A 16,211-nucleotide genomic window follows, 5' to 3' on the forward strand; every position below is an offset into this window, starting at 1 on the left:
ATCTAATTATTATTTCCACATACAGGTTAAAAGACACAGAAATCGAAGCATCCGACAACGTGTCGACATCCAACGACGAGACGGTAGAGTCGTGGGACGGCATCGACGACCCTTTACGGCGCGCGGCGCGGACGCATATAGAACCCGAGCCTAATGGCAACGAGCTTATAGTCGACGTGCCGCCACCGGTGAGTTGCACTATACACCTTACTGCATTGACATAAGGTTCAAGACTGTACATCTAACGAGACGACCCTTTACGGCGCGCGGCGCGGATGTATATAGAACCCGGGCCTAATGGCAACGAGCTTATAGTCGACGTGCCGCCACCGGTGAGTTGCACTATACACCTTACTGCATTGACATAAGGTTCAAGACTGTACATCTAACGAGACGACCCTTTACGGCGCGCGGCGCGGATGTATATAGAACCCGGGCCTAATGGCAACGAGCTTATAGTCGACGTGCCGCCACCGGTGAGTTACACTATACACCTTACTGCATTGACATAAGGTTCAAGACCGTACATCTAACGAGACGGCAGAGCCCTACAGCATCGACGACCCTTTACGGCGCGCGGCGCGGACGCATATAGAACCCGAGCCTAATGGCAACGAGCTTATAGTCGACGTGCCGCCACCGGTGAGTTACACTATACACCTTACTGCATTGACATAAGGTTCAAGACTGTACATCCAACGAGACGACCCTTTACGGCGCGCGGCGCGGATGTATATAGAACCCGGGCCTAATGGCAACGAGCTTATAGTCGACGTGCCGCCACCGGTGAGTTACACTATACACCTTACTGCATTGACATAAGGTTCAAGACTGTACATCCAACGAGACGGCAGAGTCGTGGGACGGAATCGACAACCTTTTACGGCGCGCGGCGCGAACGCTTATAGAACTCGAGCCTAATGGCAACGAACTTATAGTCGACGTGCCGCCACCGGTGAGTTACACTATACACCTTACTGCATTGACATAAGGTTCAAGATTGTACATCCAACGAGACGGCAGAGTCGTGGGACGGAATCGACAACCTTTTACGGCGCGCGGCGCGAACGCTTATAGAACCCGAGCCTAATGGCAACGAGCTTATAGTCGACGTGCCGCCACAGGTGAGTTACACTATACACCTTACTGCATTGACATAAGGTTCAAGACCGTACATCTAACGAGACGGCAGAGCCCTACAGCATCGACGACCCTTTACGGCGCGCGGCGCGGACGCATATAGAACCCGAGCCTAATGGCAACGAGCTTATAGTCGACGTGCCGCCACCGGTGAGTTACACTATACACCTTACTGCATTGACATAAGGTTCAAGACTGTACATCCAACGAGACGACCCTTTACGGCGCGCGGCGCGGATGTATATAGAACCCGGGCCTAATGGCAACGAGCTTATAGTCGACGTGCCGTCACCGGTGAGTTACACTATACACCTTACTGCATTGACATAAGGTTCAAGATTGTACATCCAACGAGACGGCAGAGTCGTGGGACGGAATCGACAACCTTTTACGGCGCGCGGCGCGAACGCTTATAGAACCCGAGCCTAATGGCAACGAGCTTATAGTCGACGTGCCGCCACCGGTGAGTTACACTATACACCTTACTGCATTGACATAAGGTTGAAGACTGTACATCCAACGAGACGGCATTGACGACCCTTTACGGCGCGCGGCGCGGACGCATATAGAACCCGAGCCTAATGGCTACACTATACACCTTACTGTATTGACATAAGGTTCACTAGTTAATAACTAGTAGTTATGACTGTACGTGACGTGACGTCTAAACTATGAGAAGGCGGAATCCGGGGTCTGAGATTTGAATATTTTAAACTACTAGGTATACCATCTCGACTGAATCTACTTTGCAACTAGGAACATTTTTGTTTACATATTTTTTAATTTGTTCTAGGACCCTACGGCCACAATCGGTCTTATGCACCCCATCAATTTTAGTAAGTTTTTTGACATTTACTTTTGTAATTATCTAAGTTTTAGGAAAAACAGCAGCAACTGTCTTGGTCTTTAGTGTTTTGACGTATGAATTAATAAAATATCTAAGTTGCACCTTTTTGTACATTTTATATAGGTTCAATTGCTGTTATCCTTTCTAGTTGTTACTTCCGAAAAATTTACAGTTGAGGAGTGTCTTTTCAAAAGGGTTTATTTTTTCTGGGAATCTATTTCTAAATTGGACCTTAAGTTTTCTTGAGCAAGGTTCTCTCTAGAAGTACCGCTAAGAAAAAAATAAACCCTTTTGAAAAGACACTCCTCAGTTTGTAATGAATTATATTTGTTCAGACGAGGTGGTGAGCATCCCCGGCTGGGTGACCCGCGGCGCGGGCGCGTCCACCCACCACGAGTACGAGGTGCGCATCCGGCTCGGCCCGCACCGCTGGGCTCTGCTGCGGCGCTACCGCCGCTTCCGGGACCTCTACCTCGCCATGCGGCGGACATACGGACACAAGGTACCTTGCAAACCTTCTCTGAGTGTTTGGTAAAAAAATCATTTTTGGTACAAGATTTTATCGCTGACTGCACTTTTCCACAGGCAACTAATACTCGTTGAGACAATTGTAACAACCCCAAACACAATTAGTTTGCGTTGTTTCATCACATAGTTCCCATGGCCACCTATCTCCATGACACAGTACACTAAGAACAGTAGTGAATCTAAGGCCGCTCGGCAAGTTATTTACCTACTCTTGCTTTGGCGCTTAGGGTTGTCACTTTTATTTTTAGTTAAATATTATTTGCGTATTATGAGTAGCACTAGGTTTCTATTTATATAATATATAATGAAATGTTCTATCAATTCATAAATGAGGTATAAATTAAGGCCGGTAAGAGCAGGCAAATGCGAGCGGGCGTGCAGCGTACTCGAATGCGCGCGATCACAGTCGCGGTACGGCCCACACTGTCGCCACCGTATTCCCCCGTATATTATGCGAATGTGTGCGTGGCAGCGCGTGCGTACACGGCGCCCGGCGCGCACGCACACATTCAAGCCGGCAGCGGCACATTTCTATGAAGATTCACTACTGTTCTTGCACTGTGTCCATGATCAGTTCAGCGCCATGTCGTTATAATATTGCTTTGTCATCCGGTTTACATATGTAGGTATGCAAAATTTCAGCTCAATCGGAAATCGGGAAGTGGGTCAAATTTAGCTTTCAAGATGTGAAATCTTGAATCCGCACTAACTAACAGGGCGCGTTACTGGCCTGAATTAGCTATGAATCGTTTGTCTTTATTGTCATTTTGACATATGTATTCACAAGAAAGGGATAAAACATAATTTTCTCAAAAATGGACGGCAAAGTCGACGTTGCCGGTTAAAAAATAGGTCGCGAAGTGCGTAGTTTATGGTCATTCAAAAAATTAAAAAGTTAAAAACATTGCAGTCTCGATTTCGGGACTGCAATGTCGCATACAAATTTCATTATTTAATGAGTTCCAAACTTTTTAAAACTTTAAATGGCCATATCAAATGAAGGCATAGGTCCCTTAAACAGCCAAACAGATGATCAGCACTTATTATTATAAAGCCTATAACAGACTATCGCACCGCACCGCGACCTTGGAGCGTCGCACCCATAAGTGAGAGCGAGAAACAGATATCTCTTTCTCCCTCTGACTGCGTGCGACGCTCCAAGGTCGCGGTGCGGTGCGATAGTCTGTTACAGGCTTAATGTTGGTACCGTGACTATTTAGGTGTCTCAAATAGGTTGGCGTATTTTCAGCAGAAAAATACACTTCTTTTTTTTTTTAAGGCGGCAAGCAAATTTTTTTAATGGTTGTATTTTTTTCTGTGAAAATTAGAACGTCGCTTCTGTAAGTTCTGTAAAATATTTCTATTTCTTGCACCATTTTTGAGAAAAGCACTATATATGACTCGGCTGGAAGGCTACTTGCTGGCTTCGGATTCAATTAAACGGACTCCCAAGGTCGTCCGTTTAAAACGAATCCTCAGCCAGCAAGTAGCTACTTCCGAACCTCGACCATAATGTACTATTAACTAAATCAGGCCTGTAAAGTTGTATGAATAAGGGGGTAATTCTTAACTAGCCCAGTTCGAGCTTTTTTTGTGAAATGGTGTTTCGTTTTAAGTGAAATGAATCGGGCGCCAGATCGGATGAAACTCGCTCGCCCTCGCCCCTTCATACACATGAATACATTATGTCCAGGTGGCCTCGATCCCGTTCACACATGAATGATACATTAATGATACACATGAATGATACATTATGTCTTTATACACATGAATGATACATTATGTCCAGGTGGCCTCGATCCCGTTCATACACATGAATGATACATTAATGATACACATGAATGATACATTAATGATACACATGAATGATATATTATGTCTTCATACACATGATACATTATGTCTTCATACACATGATACATTATGTCTTCATACACATGATACATTATGTCTTCATACACATGATACATTATGTCTTCATACACATGAATGATACATTATGTCTTCATACACATGATACATTATGTCTTCATACACATGAATGATACATTATGTCTTCATACACATGAATACATTATGTCCAGGTGGCCTCGATCCCGTTCCCGCCGCGCCAGCTGTGGCAGTCGGAGGCGCTGGCTCGGGCGCGGCGCGGCGCGCTGGAGGCGTTCCTGCGGCGGCTGCTGGCCGCGTGCGCCGAGGACCGCCGCTGCCCGCTGCACTGCGCGCCGCTCACGCCGCACGCGCTCGTCTCCTTCTCGCCCTTCTTCCGACGGGTAACTAGAAAGAAACATTCATAAAAAAACCGGACAAGTGCGAGTCGGACTCGCCCATGAAGGGTTCCGTATTTAGGCGATTTATGACGTCTAAAAAAAAACTACTTACTAGATCTCGTTCAAACCAATTTTCGGTTGAAGTTTACATGGTAATGTACATCATATATTTTTTTTAGTTTTATCATTCTCTTATTCTAGAAGTTACAGGGGGGGGGACACACATTTTACCACTTTGGAAGTGTCTCTCGCGCAAACTATTCAGTTTAGAAAAAAATGATATTAGAAACCTCAATATCATTTTTGAAGACCTATCCATAGATACCCCACACTTATTGGTTTGATGAAAAAAAAAATTTTGAGTTTCAGTTCGAAGTATGGGGAACCCCAAAAATTTATTGTTTTTTTTTTTCTATTTTTGTGTGAAAATCTTAATGCGGTTTACAGAATACATCTACTTACCAAGTTTCAACAGTATAGTTCTTATAGTTTCGGAGAAAAGTGGCTGTGACATACGGACGGACAGACGGACAGACGGACAGACAGACAGACAGACATGACGAATCTATAAGGCGTATCTAAGTTTTAAGATTTACCTCCGACGTTTCGAGGACGGCGTTGTCCCCGTGGTCTCGGAGAAGACTGGCTTAAGTTGACATCAGCATCGTCTAACCGCGCGAGTTTTTCGAACTACCCGCACTTGGTCTTGTTTATCCGCTTGAACGTTTTGCGCACTAGGGATGTCACTCTGTCGACACACAACACTAACGATATTCGATTTATCGACTGTCGATATTCGTTTACGCTTACATTTACTAATGACTGGATTCCATGTGGATGAGATCTTGAAACCCTCGTCCCGATTGAAATTACTATGTTTTTTGATTTCAATGGCTTCCCGTACTTTCCTGCTGTAGAAATGACGATCCGTGGACAGGATTTTAGGGTTATGCAGCTCAATCCAGTGGTTTGGTCCTGACTCCAGTAAATGCTCAGCCACGGCAGACTTGTTCACCTGACGATTTTTGACAGCTGCAATATGTTCCTTAACTCTTTCTGCTATTGCTTTGTTTCTCCGATATAGGAACTACCACAACTGCAATCAATTTTGTAAACGCCAGGTGACTGATACGGAATAACGTCCTTCGGTGACCTTAGGCTCCCTGCTACTTTGAATAAAGGAGTGTACACCGTCTTTATAGAGTACTTTCCAAGTACCGTGCCAACTTTATCGGTTACCCCTTTTACATACGGCAAAAATGCCGGTTGTCTGGAGACATCAGGACGTTTTCCTCTTGACTTCCGTCTGGGTTGCCACTTTTTTACCTTGTACCCGTTCCTCCTTAGTACCTCCTGAATCCAGTCATTAGTAAATGTAAGCGTAAACGAATATCGACAATCGATAAATCGAATATCGTTAGTGTTGTGTGTCGACAGAGTGACATCCCTAGTGCGCAAAACGTTCAAGCGGATAAACAAGACCATGTGCGGGTAGTTCGAAAAACTCGCGCGGTTAGACGATGCTGATTTCAACTTAAGCCAGTCTTCTCCGAGACCACGGGGACAACGCCGTCCTCGAAACGTCGGAGGTAAATCTTAAAACTTAGATACGCGATTAAGTCCCGTCCCGTTGTATAATTTAATAATGTGTAAAAATCGTGAAAGTTTAAATCAGTGAATCTATAAGGGTTCCGTTTTTTGCCATTTGGCTACGGAACCCTAAAAACCCTAAAAAGTGCGAGTCGGACTCGCGTTCCGAGGGTTCCGTACATTAACCCCTCGAACGCCGTTGTCAAAAATTTGCTGCTGAATTAATAACCTTTCAACTGTTTAATTACGGTCCAAATTGTCTGGGACGTATACGGGACAAGGCAGTTGAGGGGTTAAACTCACGCCTGACTGCACATTGCTAATAGGTAAAGAACTATTTTGTGGTTTTTTTTTTCAAAATTTTAGTCCCAGTTGTTTCGGAGATAAAGGGGGGGGGGGGGATGGTCAGACAGACAGACGCACCTTTTTTTTGCTTTTGAGGTACGGAAAAAGGTCTAATAAACAAACGAAATTTCGTAAGGATCTTCAGCAATGTTACCGTATCGTTTGTCTGGACAGTGTCGTTTCACAAAATTTCACTGTGGTGTGGATTAGGGCTTGCAGAACCGGTACTGTTTTAAAGAACCGGGATTTTCGGTACCGGGCAAAAATGGAACCGGGATTTCTCGGTACTTTCGGGACTGCCTTCAAAAATCAGTTTTCACATCAATTTTCAGTAAAAAAAAAAGCGGAAAACGACCACGAATCTTTCTTAAAACAATAAAAAAGTAGCACAGTGAAGGTACACACTTCTTTTGTACCATAATATGTGTCTAAGTCACATAATCATTAATATAATTTTGTTTTTTTTTTTCCTAAACTACATGATATTTTTAATATCTTTGTTAATTGGCAAAAACTGAATTGTGGCTCAGTAATATCATCATTTTTTTAAATATGTAAGACGTTTAGTGAAAAAGGATAAAAAAAATTGATAATTTTCGCTTGTGTTCAAAATGGGCTGTGGACCTTTGAATATATAATAACAGAACTATCAATACGACAAATCAAGAAATTATTCAGCCAGAATTATTAATTCATTTAAAATATCATTGTCATATGTGAGTTTCTTATACTGTGTTTGAATTTGAATTAAAAGTATTTAGTATTTTATTAATTACAAAATTGTCTCTATTTTTGCTTCTAGTTAGTATACAAATATGAAATAACTAATTGTTCGTACAAAATTATTTATCGTACAAACATTTATGCCCTTAAAGTATCAAATTACGCAATTTTATATTGTCGGCATTGTCAAACCCATTGACTTTTTTTTTAATTTATTTTAATGTAGTGGTCAGCCGTAAAAGTATTACCATCAGCCTTAGAGTGGTAAAATATACATATTTATTTTCTTTATAAAACATGATATTTCATGCTATGTAACAGAAAGCAGTCAAATATTGTACCGGAAATTTTAGTCCCGAAAATCCCGGGAGTACCGTGATTTTTATTTTGAAATCCCGGTTCTTTGCTTGGCTCTAAATCCCGGGAATTCCCGGTACTTTCGGTACCTGTATTTCCCGGGAGCAAACCCTAGTGTGGATGCACCTTTATGACTCCTCTACAGCGATGATAGACGATGACTGGCAAGGACAATAGTGTAGAGGGCGTACTCGGCAATCCCCGCCAGTCATCGTCTATTACCTTGGAGGATATAATCAAACGGAGACGCCATGTCTGTAATTTTCTGTACAAAACAGTCTGCCGATTTTTGCGGGGGAGGGGAACGTCAAATGTATGCGTAACGTAAAAATAGCCATGTCAGATAAACGTCAGTCCATACATTGTGTATGACCGTTGGCCGCCTATTTTCGACAGAGGGGAAAGCCTGTTAAAGGCTACTCCGTTTAGTTGTATCCTCCAAGTCTATTACGGCCAATAATCGCCTGAGACCCGTGAGCTGTCTGTTTTTGGGCACGCATCAAATGGAATCGCCGGATGGTTGCGTTGACAAACTAATTTGCACGATGATCTTGTACATGATAGACGATAATACTATCAACGATCATCGCCGATAGTGTAGAGGAGGTTTTTCGGCAATGTTACCATGTTGCTCCACAAAAGTTAACCTTTTGACCGCCACAGTCGGCTGGGGCCGTCATCAAAAGTCATGCCAAGGACGCCCCATAACGGCCACAAACGTCAACTCCGCCAATTTCGCTTAAATAATCGCGATCGCCTCCGGGCTCGGCATATTCCTTCGCCGTCTGGCTGTCAAAAGGTTAACTGCGGTATGGATGCACCCGTAGGTGATAGATTCCCCAACGCGCATGGCATTAGTGACAATGTAGTACAGTAAAACCCGCTTAAGACGATTCTGAAGGGACCTAGCAAAACAAGCGTCTTAAATGGGAAATCGTATTAAACGTGAAAATAAACTATAGGTAATAGCGGTGATAATGCGCGAATTAAATCTAAGTGTAAGGTAGGTATAAGTTCACACGCGGTTAAATAATCGAATACTAACGATAGGCTCAACTAGAAAGTCGTGGAGTAACTGACTGCAAATAAATCTAGGAGCGATAGCTTGTACTCCGTGGTCCATAACGGTCAAGCAGATGGCATCGCAGTCTCACGCCGCGATAAGGACCCGACAAAATATATGAGAGATAACCTAAAAAACTTGAGGTAGGTAATAAACACATAGAAAAAAGTTGGCTCACGGCGTATTGCATAACAATACGACGGTTAAAAAGTCAATAACACAAACGTGCAGATGGTGCGTAACGGGACGGGTAAGTAAAATATAGATGGCGTATTAAGCGGGACGCGAGTCGTATTAACCGTGAAAAAATGTATGAAAACAGGCCTAAATTGTAGGGACTGGCGTAAAATGGCGTATTACGCGGGAAATCGTATTAAACGTGATCGTATTAAGCGGGTTCTACCTTGTGAACAGGGCGTGTTCGAGTCGGGCAAGTGCGGCACGGGCTGACGGCGCGCGGAGCTCGCCGCGGCGCGCGCGCTGCTCGCGTGCGCGCTCCGCCTCGCCGCCGCGCTCGCGCTGCTGCTCGCGCACGCGCTGGCGCTGCTGCTCTACCTGCTCTACCTGCTCTACCGCCGGCTCAGGTAGCGGCACGTGGGGGGGGGATTACTGTGCGCGGTAACGACTAGCGGTGAGTTCCTGCTTCTTGCATACATGCGTATGTAACTTGCGCATGTTGCGCAACCAATCTTCATCATTGGCCTTAAAGTCTATTACAGACTATTGAATCGGTATCAGGTAGGGCGACAACGTTTTTCGTGGCTGTGTAAGCCAATACGGGAGCGGCAAACACGACCACAGGCCTGGCAGGTGTAATGTACCCAGGTGTTGCTCTGATGGCGCTTGGCTCGATTTCTTGCGAGTGTAATAAATAGATATGCAACGGATAGTTGTTTGGCCGGATACCGGATATCCGGCCTGGACACTGGCCGAATATCCGGTATCCGGCTGCCGGATATTCGGCAGGCGGAACTATACCTATATTTTGAGTTTTGCAAATACGCGTCGTGCAGGTTTCAACCTGTTTCGTAGTGAACGTTCGCGAGGACACATTTCTAGGAGCGTAACGAGTTTTATCATGTCATTACGTAGTAAGTTCGTTTATAGTTACAAGTGCGCGCGCGTATTTTTGTGTAAACAAATAAGTGTATTGTGGGACATTGGTTACGTATTCATTTCTATCTACTGTGTCATTAGCATTATGACCGTGACTGTTTTTTAGATTCCATTTTTTACCCCAAAATGTGTTAATTTTACTATCCGGTATCCGGCCGGATAGTAGGTCACTATCCGGTATCCGGCCGGATACTAAAATAACGGCCGGATACCGGATAGTAACCGGATATCCGGTGCATCTCTAGTAATAAACCAAGCGTCGTCGTGAATTTTACGCCCGTCGATTGAATTTTACACCAGTTTGCGCCACTTGTCTCTGTCCTCGGCAAGCTCCTCCCGTTTATGAACCGGGATGTTGAAGAAGTGCATGTCTCGGTTGGCGCAGTCCTTGTGCCGTAGCATCGTCCGACCGACGCTTGTCTTATTCATTATTAAATTTTGCAGTTGGGTGTACAGTAAGCTTCAGAGATAAGTGACCTATTCTGCATAAAAACTTGTTGGCAGGGTCACTTATTTCTGCTACTTATACCGTGCACTAAACTGGCCATTTACCTATAGTAACCCGCGCACACGATGAAAAAATTTTTGCACAGATGCCTCAACATACGCGAGTTACATACGCCATGCAAGGACCACTAATTTAATGAGAGATCAATCGCGTTATCTCTCACGGATGATCACTCAAAAGCAATGAAAATGGATACGTTTTTGTGGAAATTCCCATACATCATGATCCGTTTCCAATGTTCTTGAGACTACACATATTAATCCCCTTTATAAAATGAATATTATAAGCAGCAAGCGCGACGCAATGCGATGGCGCGACCACGGGTGCCTTCCTTATACTTTGTTGTCCAAGTATCCAAGTCTGGACCAATATGTGATCTATGCCGCTGTTGTTAAGGTTTACTTTTAAATGTGCAGGCCACTATGACAATTGGTCAGATTTGGAATTGTGTTCTTTATGTTTTATGTTAGAACGATCGGACATAGTATTGTATGCTTTGTAATGTAATAAAATCGATACAAAAACTTCAGTAAATCACTCCAGTAAAGTTTAACTGAGATTCTAAGTTTTTCTATACTCAAAATGTATAATGGTCGCCGTTGTTAAGATACCGACCTTATGGCGTGAGCAGCAAAGCATACTTTACCGTGTACTTCGTATCATTCCGGGTTTGTCCTTAAACTGATTCCAAACATTTTACTTATATTTTCCATTTTATTCTTAGACTCGTAAGGCATAATGTTGTGTCTGTATATTTTGTGCAATTTACTTTAAGGCGTATGCAAGTCTTCCTTTGTGTTTGTTGTTGTATGTAAGCGAAACACGACCCTATTACAGTTCTATTAGATTTTGTTTTCCATTGTTTTCTAATACATTTAAAGTATTGTTAAAAATCCTCTTCACGGCACCAATTGTAACCTAAAATTGTCAAATTGACTGAATAATACTCAAAATGTTTCTTTTTATCTTTTCATTTGAGGACATTCTCAATTGTAAATTCGATTTTATGACTCAGACATTAGAGTTCATCGTATAAAGCACCCAAAGTTGGAAAAGTATATTTTTGCACGTGGCGAGCTCCGTAAAAGTTCGATCTCTGGTCGCAGAGAACAATTATCTTTAAGTAAATAATAATTTAATAAATGTAGTTACATAGTTAGTATTGAATTGTTTGAACCGATTGAGAGGGTTTAGTACAGATGGCATTATGCTCATACAACATTCGTCTATAGTTCACTTTTTTAGCATTAGAAAAAAGGTAAACAATCTTGACGTGTCTTTTTATTGAAAAACACTTTTGAAAAAGAAGTCACGGCAAAATATGTAACAATTATGAATCATATACGATTATTTACATTATTTTGCTTTCATAGGTAATAGTCACTGATTTTTAAATGCGTTTTTCAAATAAAAGACACGTCAAGATCGTGTAGTATTTTTCTAATTTAAAGCTAAAAATAAAATAATTTAAAGCTTAAAATTTAAAGCTTACCATTCTGTATAAAAAAATTTAACGTCGACTTCAAAGTCAAAGTATGGCTATGTACATCATGGTATTATGAGGTAACCTAACTAGGTTGTCAAACGATCGCATGTTTCACCATAAACCATCCAGTTTTTACAAAATGCATGCCAATTTATACTACAAATATATATAAATACATATGTTGGATTGGCTTTATTTATATTTAACAGTTTTGAAACCTTAATGCATTTGTACTAAGCCCACTTACTGTACCTAATCGGTTTGTTAGTGTTTAGGATAGTATTGTTAATGTGATAATAATTTCTATTAGTTTTTGACCATGAATTAATTTAGTTCCATGTCAATTTTATATTAAGACAAGCTTTTGCCCGCGGCTTCGCGCGGCACAGCTTTAAGCGGTCTACTAAGAACTGATATCAATTTAAATCTGTTATTTATTACAAGCTTTCTAATATCGGACATACTTTCTTGCAACACACAATAAAATACTAATAACGAATAAAAAGGAACAGAATAAATGAGAAAGTGTGTGTGTATTCTATTCTATGTATATATTTATTATTGTTGTAAATTGAACTTAAAACTGTAATATAATAATATAAAACAGGGTGACCTTTTACTATGGACATTATATTTATTTTGTTTCCTAATCATTAACATTACCGTCATCTAATTTTATTAATTTTGTTCAAAATATGTGAAGTTCTCAATCAAAAGGTGCCAAATTGTCGCTTGTCATATCATAAGGACGCTCTGACAGCTTACTTGTATAAAGATACAAGCAAATTTCGTCTTTAGGGTAAGTGACAAAGTGGTACCTTTTTACTGAGAACATCACATATATTTTATAAATGTAATGTCCATAGTAAAGTAAAACTTCGTGTAAATGAGATAATAAGGCCTTCTGTAAACATAAATGGCTATTGTGGCTAAAAATAATATATACACAAAAGTAGCAATTGGCTACAATGGTCATTTATAGATAATTTATCAATATATATCATATTTTTATATTGCCTAGCATTCCTATGGCTTAATGGACTCGTGACCCCAAAAGACATAGTTATTATACATCTATAGCTACGGTTGTGATATAAGTGTATTTTTTTTATAATTTATTAGCACAAATGCTAATCATTAATGAATTCGATTGAATTGTATATTTAGTTAAATTATACGGTACCTGGTTTTTCATCAATTTACATAAGTTTTTGTGTCTTTTTACTTTTATTGTGAATTATTTTCGCAACTTTTAATCCCTGTTTGTTTGTTATTTAGCCCCTGAATACCTACACTAAAACTGAAAATTTATGAACAGTAGAAGAGGTATGAAGTTTAAGAAAAATTCGTGCCTCAAATGTGGCTGCTAAAGTAGATGTCGCTATACGGCCTCGCGAATTATGTTATGAGGTAGTTCTTGTCGTGTAGCGCCATCTGGGTGCACGATTTTTTATTAAACTTTACAAACTCTTGTAAAGTTTAATAAAAATCCTATAAATACATATGTAGCATAATCTATATTTCTACAAAAAATCACGTTATTGGTCTTAATTTAGTTGAAAATGTGTAGATGTGCCTTAAAAGTTGCGAAAACCCGGTGGCTCGCGAAGGCGTCGCTTCTGTGCGCTTTCTACGTAAAGCCATTACGCATGCGTGCCCAAGCATCGTGAGCTTGCCATCTTGTCCCATCTCTATAATATATGTATTTCCGGTCCGGAAAATGGACCATAGTGCACGATACTACATACAAAGAGTTATTTATTGTATAAGCATTATAAAGGCTAATAAAAAATCTTTACCCGAGATTAACCTGTGTACGCGCCATATGCTTCGTGGTTACAGATGACGTTCTTATTTGTCATGCTACGTCAGTCAACTTCAGTACTTTTTGTACCGAGACTGATTGAAAAATCAAGTCACGTTTCTACTTTTCCGTGTAAATACGATGGAAAATAATTATGCACGACATATGTACTGCATTATCGAACTGCACCCTTGACAGACGGAGTAGTAGCTCTAATATCTTCATCAGCTGTCAAATTTGTTCAAGAACACGGTCTTTTCGTAGTCTTTACATATCTTTTAAGATAAATAACGCTTTGTTGTATATAAACGTAACTACTTAAAAAGTCAAGTAACTAATATACTATTTTCTTATCATTGTTCAGAAAGTATCACGTAGTGACTTGCGATCTGCCTCAAATAAATGTACCTATATCTGTTTAAAAACTATCATAATTTATAAAAATACAAAAAAAAAATGACTTTAGCGCCTACCCCGAGTAGAAAGACGGCCTTTGTAGATAGACGAATAAATAAATATTAGTATGATTTATGAATTGTATATAAATTATATAATGTTCTTGAGGACGCGTTATATATTGTCAACGTAGACGTTATGTATGTCATACTGAACAATTTTTACTTTGGGATCAATCAACCCCAAATAGCAAAAAAAAAATTTTTTTGGGATCGGGTATAATTTAGTAGTAAAAGCTGTTCAATATGACATGAAATGAGTGCAGTTTCATTATTATCTCTGTTCTGTAAAAGCTACCAGAAAAGAAGACGTACAGAAATAATCCGTATGTACCTACATAATTAATTTTTGTCGAATATTATATTTATGATACAAAAAAGAGAATAGGCACTGTCCCATTCTACAAGTTAGTAACATTCTTTTGATGTAACTAAATCACTGTTACCACACGGTATAAGTTCAATGTTCAAATGTGTCTACCTCTATGGTATTTGTTACTAAATGGAATGAGCTATGAAATCACAGTGCCTATATAAAACGTTTTTGGTTTTAACTACTATGACATTCCATCTGGATAGTAAGTAATGTATATTACGAAGTAGAAAATGTATACGTATCTCAACTAAATATTTCAAACACTCTGTGTTTAATATTATTTCATTTCATTCCAATAAACATAAATGTTAATAGAGCCTGTTTACACATTGATTAGTGTTTAGTGAGAGTTCATACATTTGCTACTTGCGTTTAGTAACAACTTGTAAACAGGGCCATGCACAAAGTTGACATTGCAACTTATTCACATGTTGAATACAATTAAATTGATTTAAAGTAAGTCCGTGTGGTACCGACGCCCACACTGTTAACTGTACATCGGTGGACCTTATGTCATTTGTAATAAGGTCCCCCGATGTACAGTTAGGGGTATCTGTTTGTACTAACCCTACATGTGAACATTTACAAATGTGTTAATTTATTTAGTACAAATTTCGCACTGTTAGAATAGAATTAATCATATTTTTTCACTTATTTTGGTGTTTGTAATCAGTAAGACATTTAGTGGGAGACACCTGGATAGTATGCATTTAGCTGTGCGGGTATTACGGCTGTATACATACTTATATTATATACTCGTACAGCAGGACCTCTTTAATCCGAACCCCGAAAATATACCCCTTGTTCGGATTCGTGGAGCGTTTGGATTATATTATAGAGAATTTATAGGGTATTTTTTATGAAAAAAAAAACAAAAATATTGTGAAATTTTAATTGTGTATTCATTAAACGTAACATTTATTAAACTTTCTTTAAAAAATCCAATATTTTAGTTTGTCGGGTGGTATTTAGTGACAAATAAAAAGCTTTGTCTCATATTTGTCGTAAAAGCATTTGCGAAGCCAGTGAAGAAGTGGGCGTTCGGATTAGATGGGGTTCGGATTAAAGAGGGTCTGCTGTACCTATAAGCTTACGAACTATATGCGACCAATATCATAAGGTTTTATCATTGTTTTGTATATCTTTGTTCTATAATAAATAAGCATCAAACTAATTATTTACTCACTAATGTTAATCATTCTAATAAGGTGTCTCGTATCAATAGTATTACATTTTATTGATTTATTTACTGTGTAGGTATTATAACACCAAAATTATAAACTAAATATAATTGCAGACCTAATCAATTTTAATAATTAAATGTGGAATAATTTATTTTAATATGTAAGCAAAATTTATAATAATTATAATCTATTGTCCATTAAAATGATATTTTAATATTCATTCACTGAAGTAGATGACTCACAATAATGAATTAATAATTTATAAATTAGGGTTCACTTTTACTTAAACATATTTTGTTCTTTCTTCGATATATTGTGAATTGTGAATAAGGATTTGAACAAAAATCTGTCTTTTTAAAGTATCATATTAATAACTTATGACAATACTATTCAACCCAATATCACAAATCGAAATATTT

The 16,211-nt window shown here is 39.7% G+C and overlaps 1 protein-coding gene across 1 annotated transcript in view; it reads left to right on the forward strand.

Annotated features, from left to right (window-relative positions):
* LOC134656101 (kinesin-like protein Klp98A) overlaps positions 1-9,452 on the forward strand; it is a 54,938-nt gene extending 45,486 nt beyond the window's left edge. The window contains 10 exon segments of the mRNA XM_063511621.1: positions 26-188; positions 514-642; positions 824-955; positions 993-1,124; positions 1,162-1,290; positions 1,472-1,603; positions 1,934-1,976; positions 2,323-2,489; positions 4,600-4,788; positions 9,278-9,452. Coding sequence (XP_063367691.1) covers positions 26-188; positions 514-642; positions 824-955; positions 993-1,124; positions 1,162-1,290; positions 1,472-1,603; positions 1,934-1,976; positions 2,323-2,489; positions 4,600-4,788; positions 9,278-9,313 — 1,252 coding nt within the window. The 3' untranslated portion in view covers positions 9,314-9,452.
* Positions 9,453-16,211: the final 6,759 nt, after the last annotated feature.

This window comes from Cydia amplana, chromosome 17 (assembly GCF_948474715.1).
Source record: "Cydia amplana chromosome 17, ilCydAmpl1.1, whole genome shotgun sequence".
NCBI lineage: Eukaryota > Metazoa > Arthropoda > Insecta > Lepidoptera > Tortricidae > Cydia > Cydia amplana.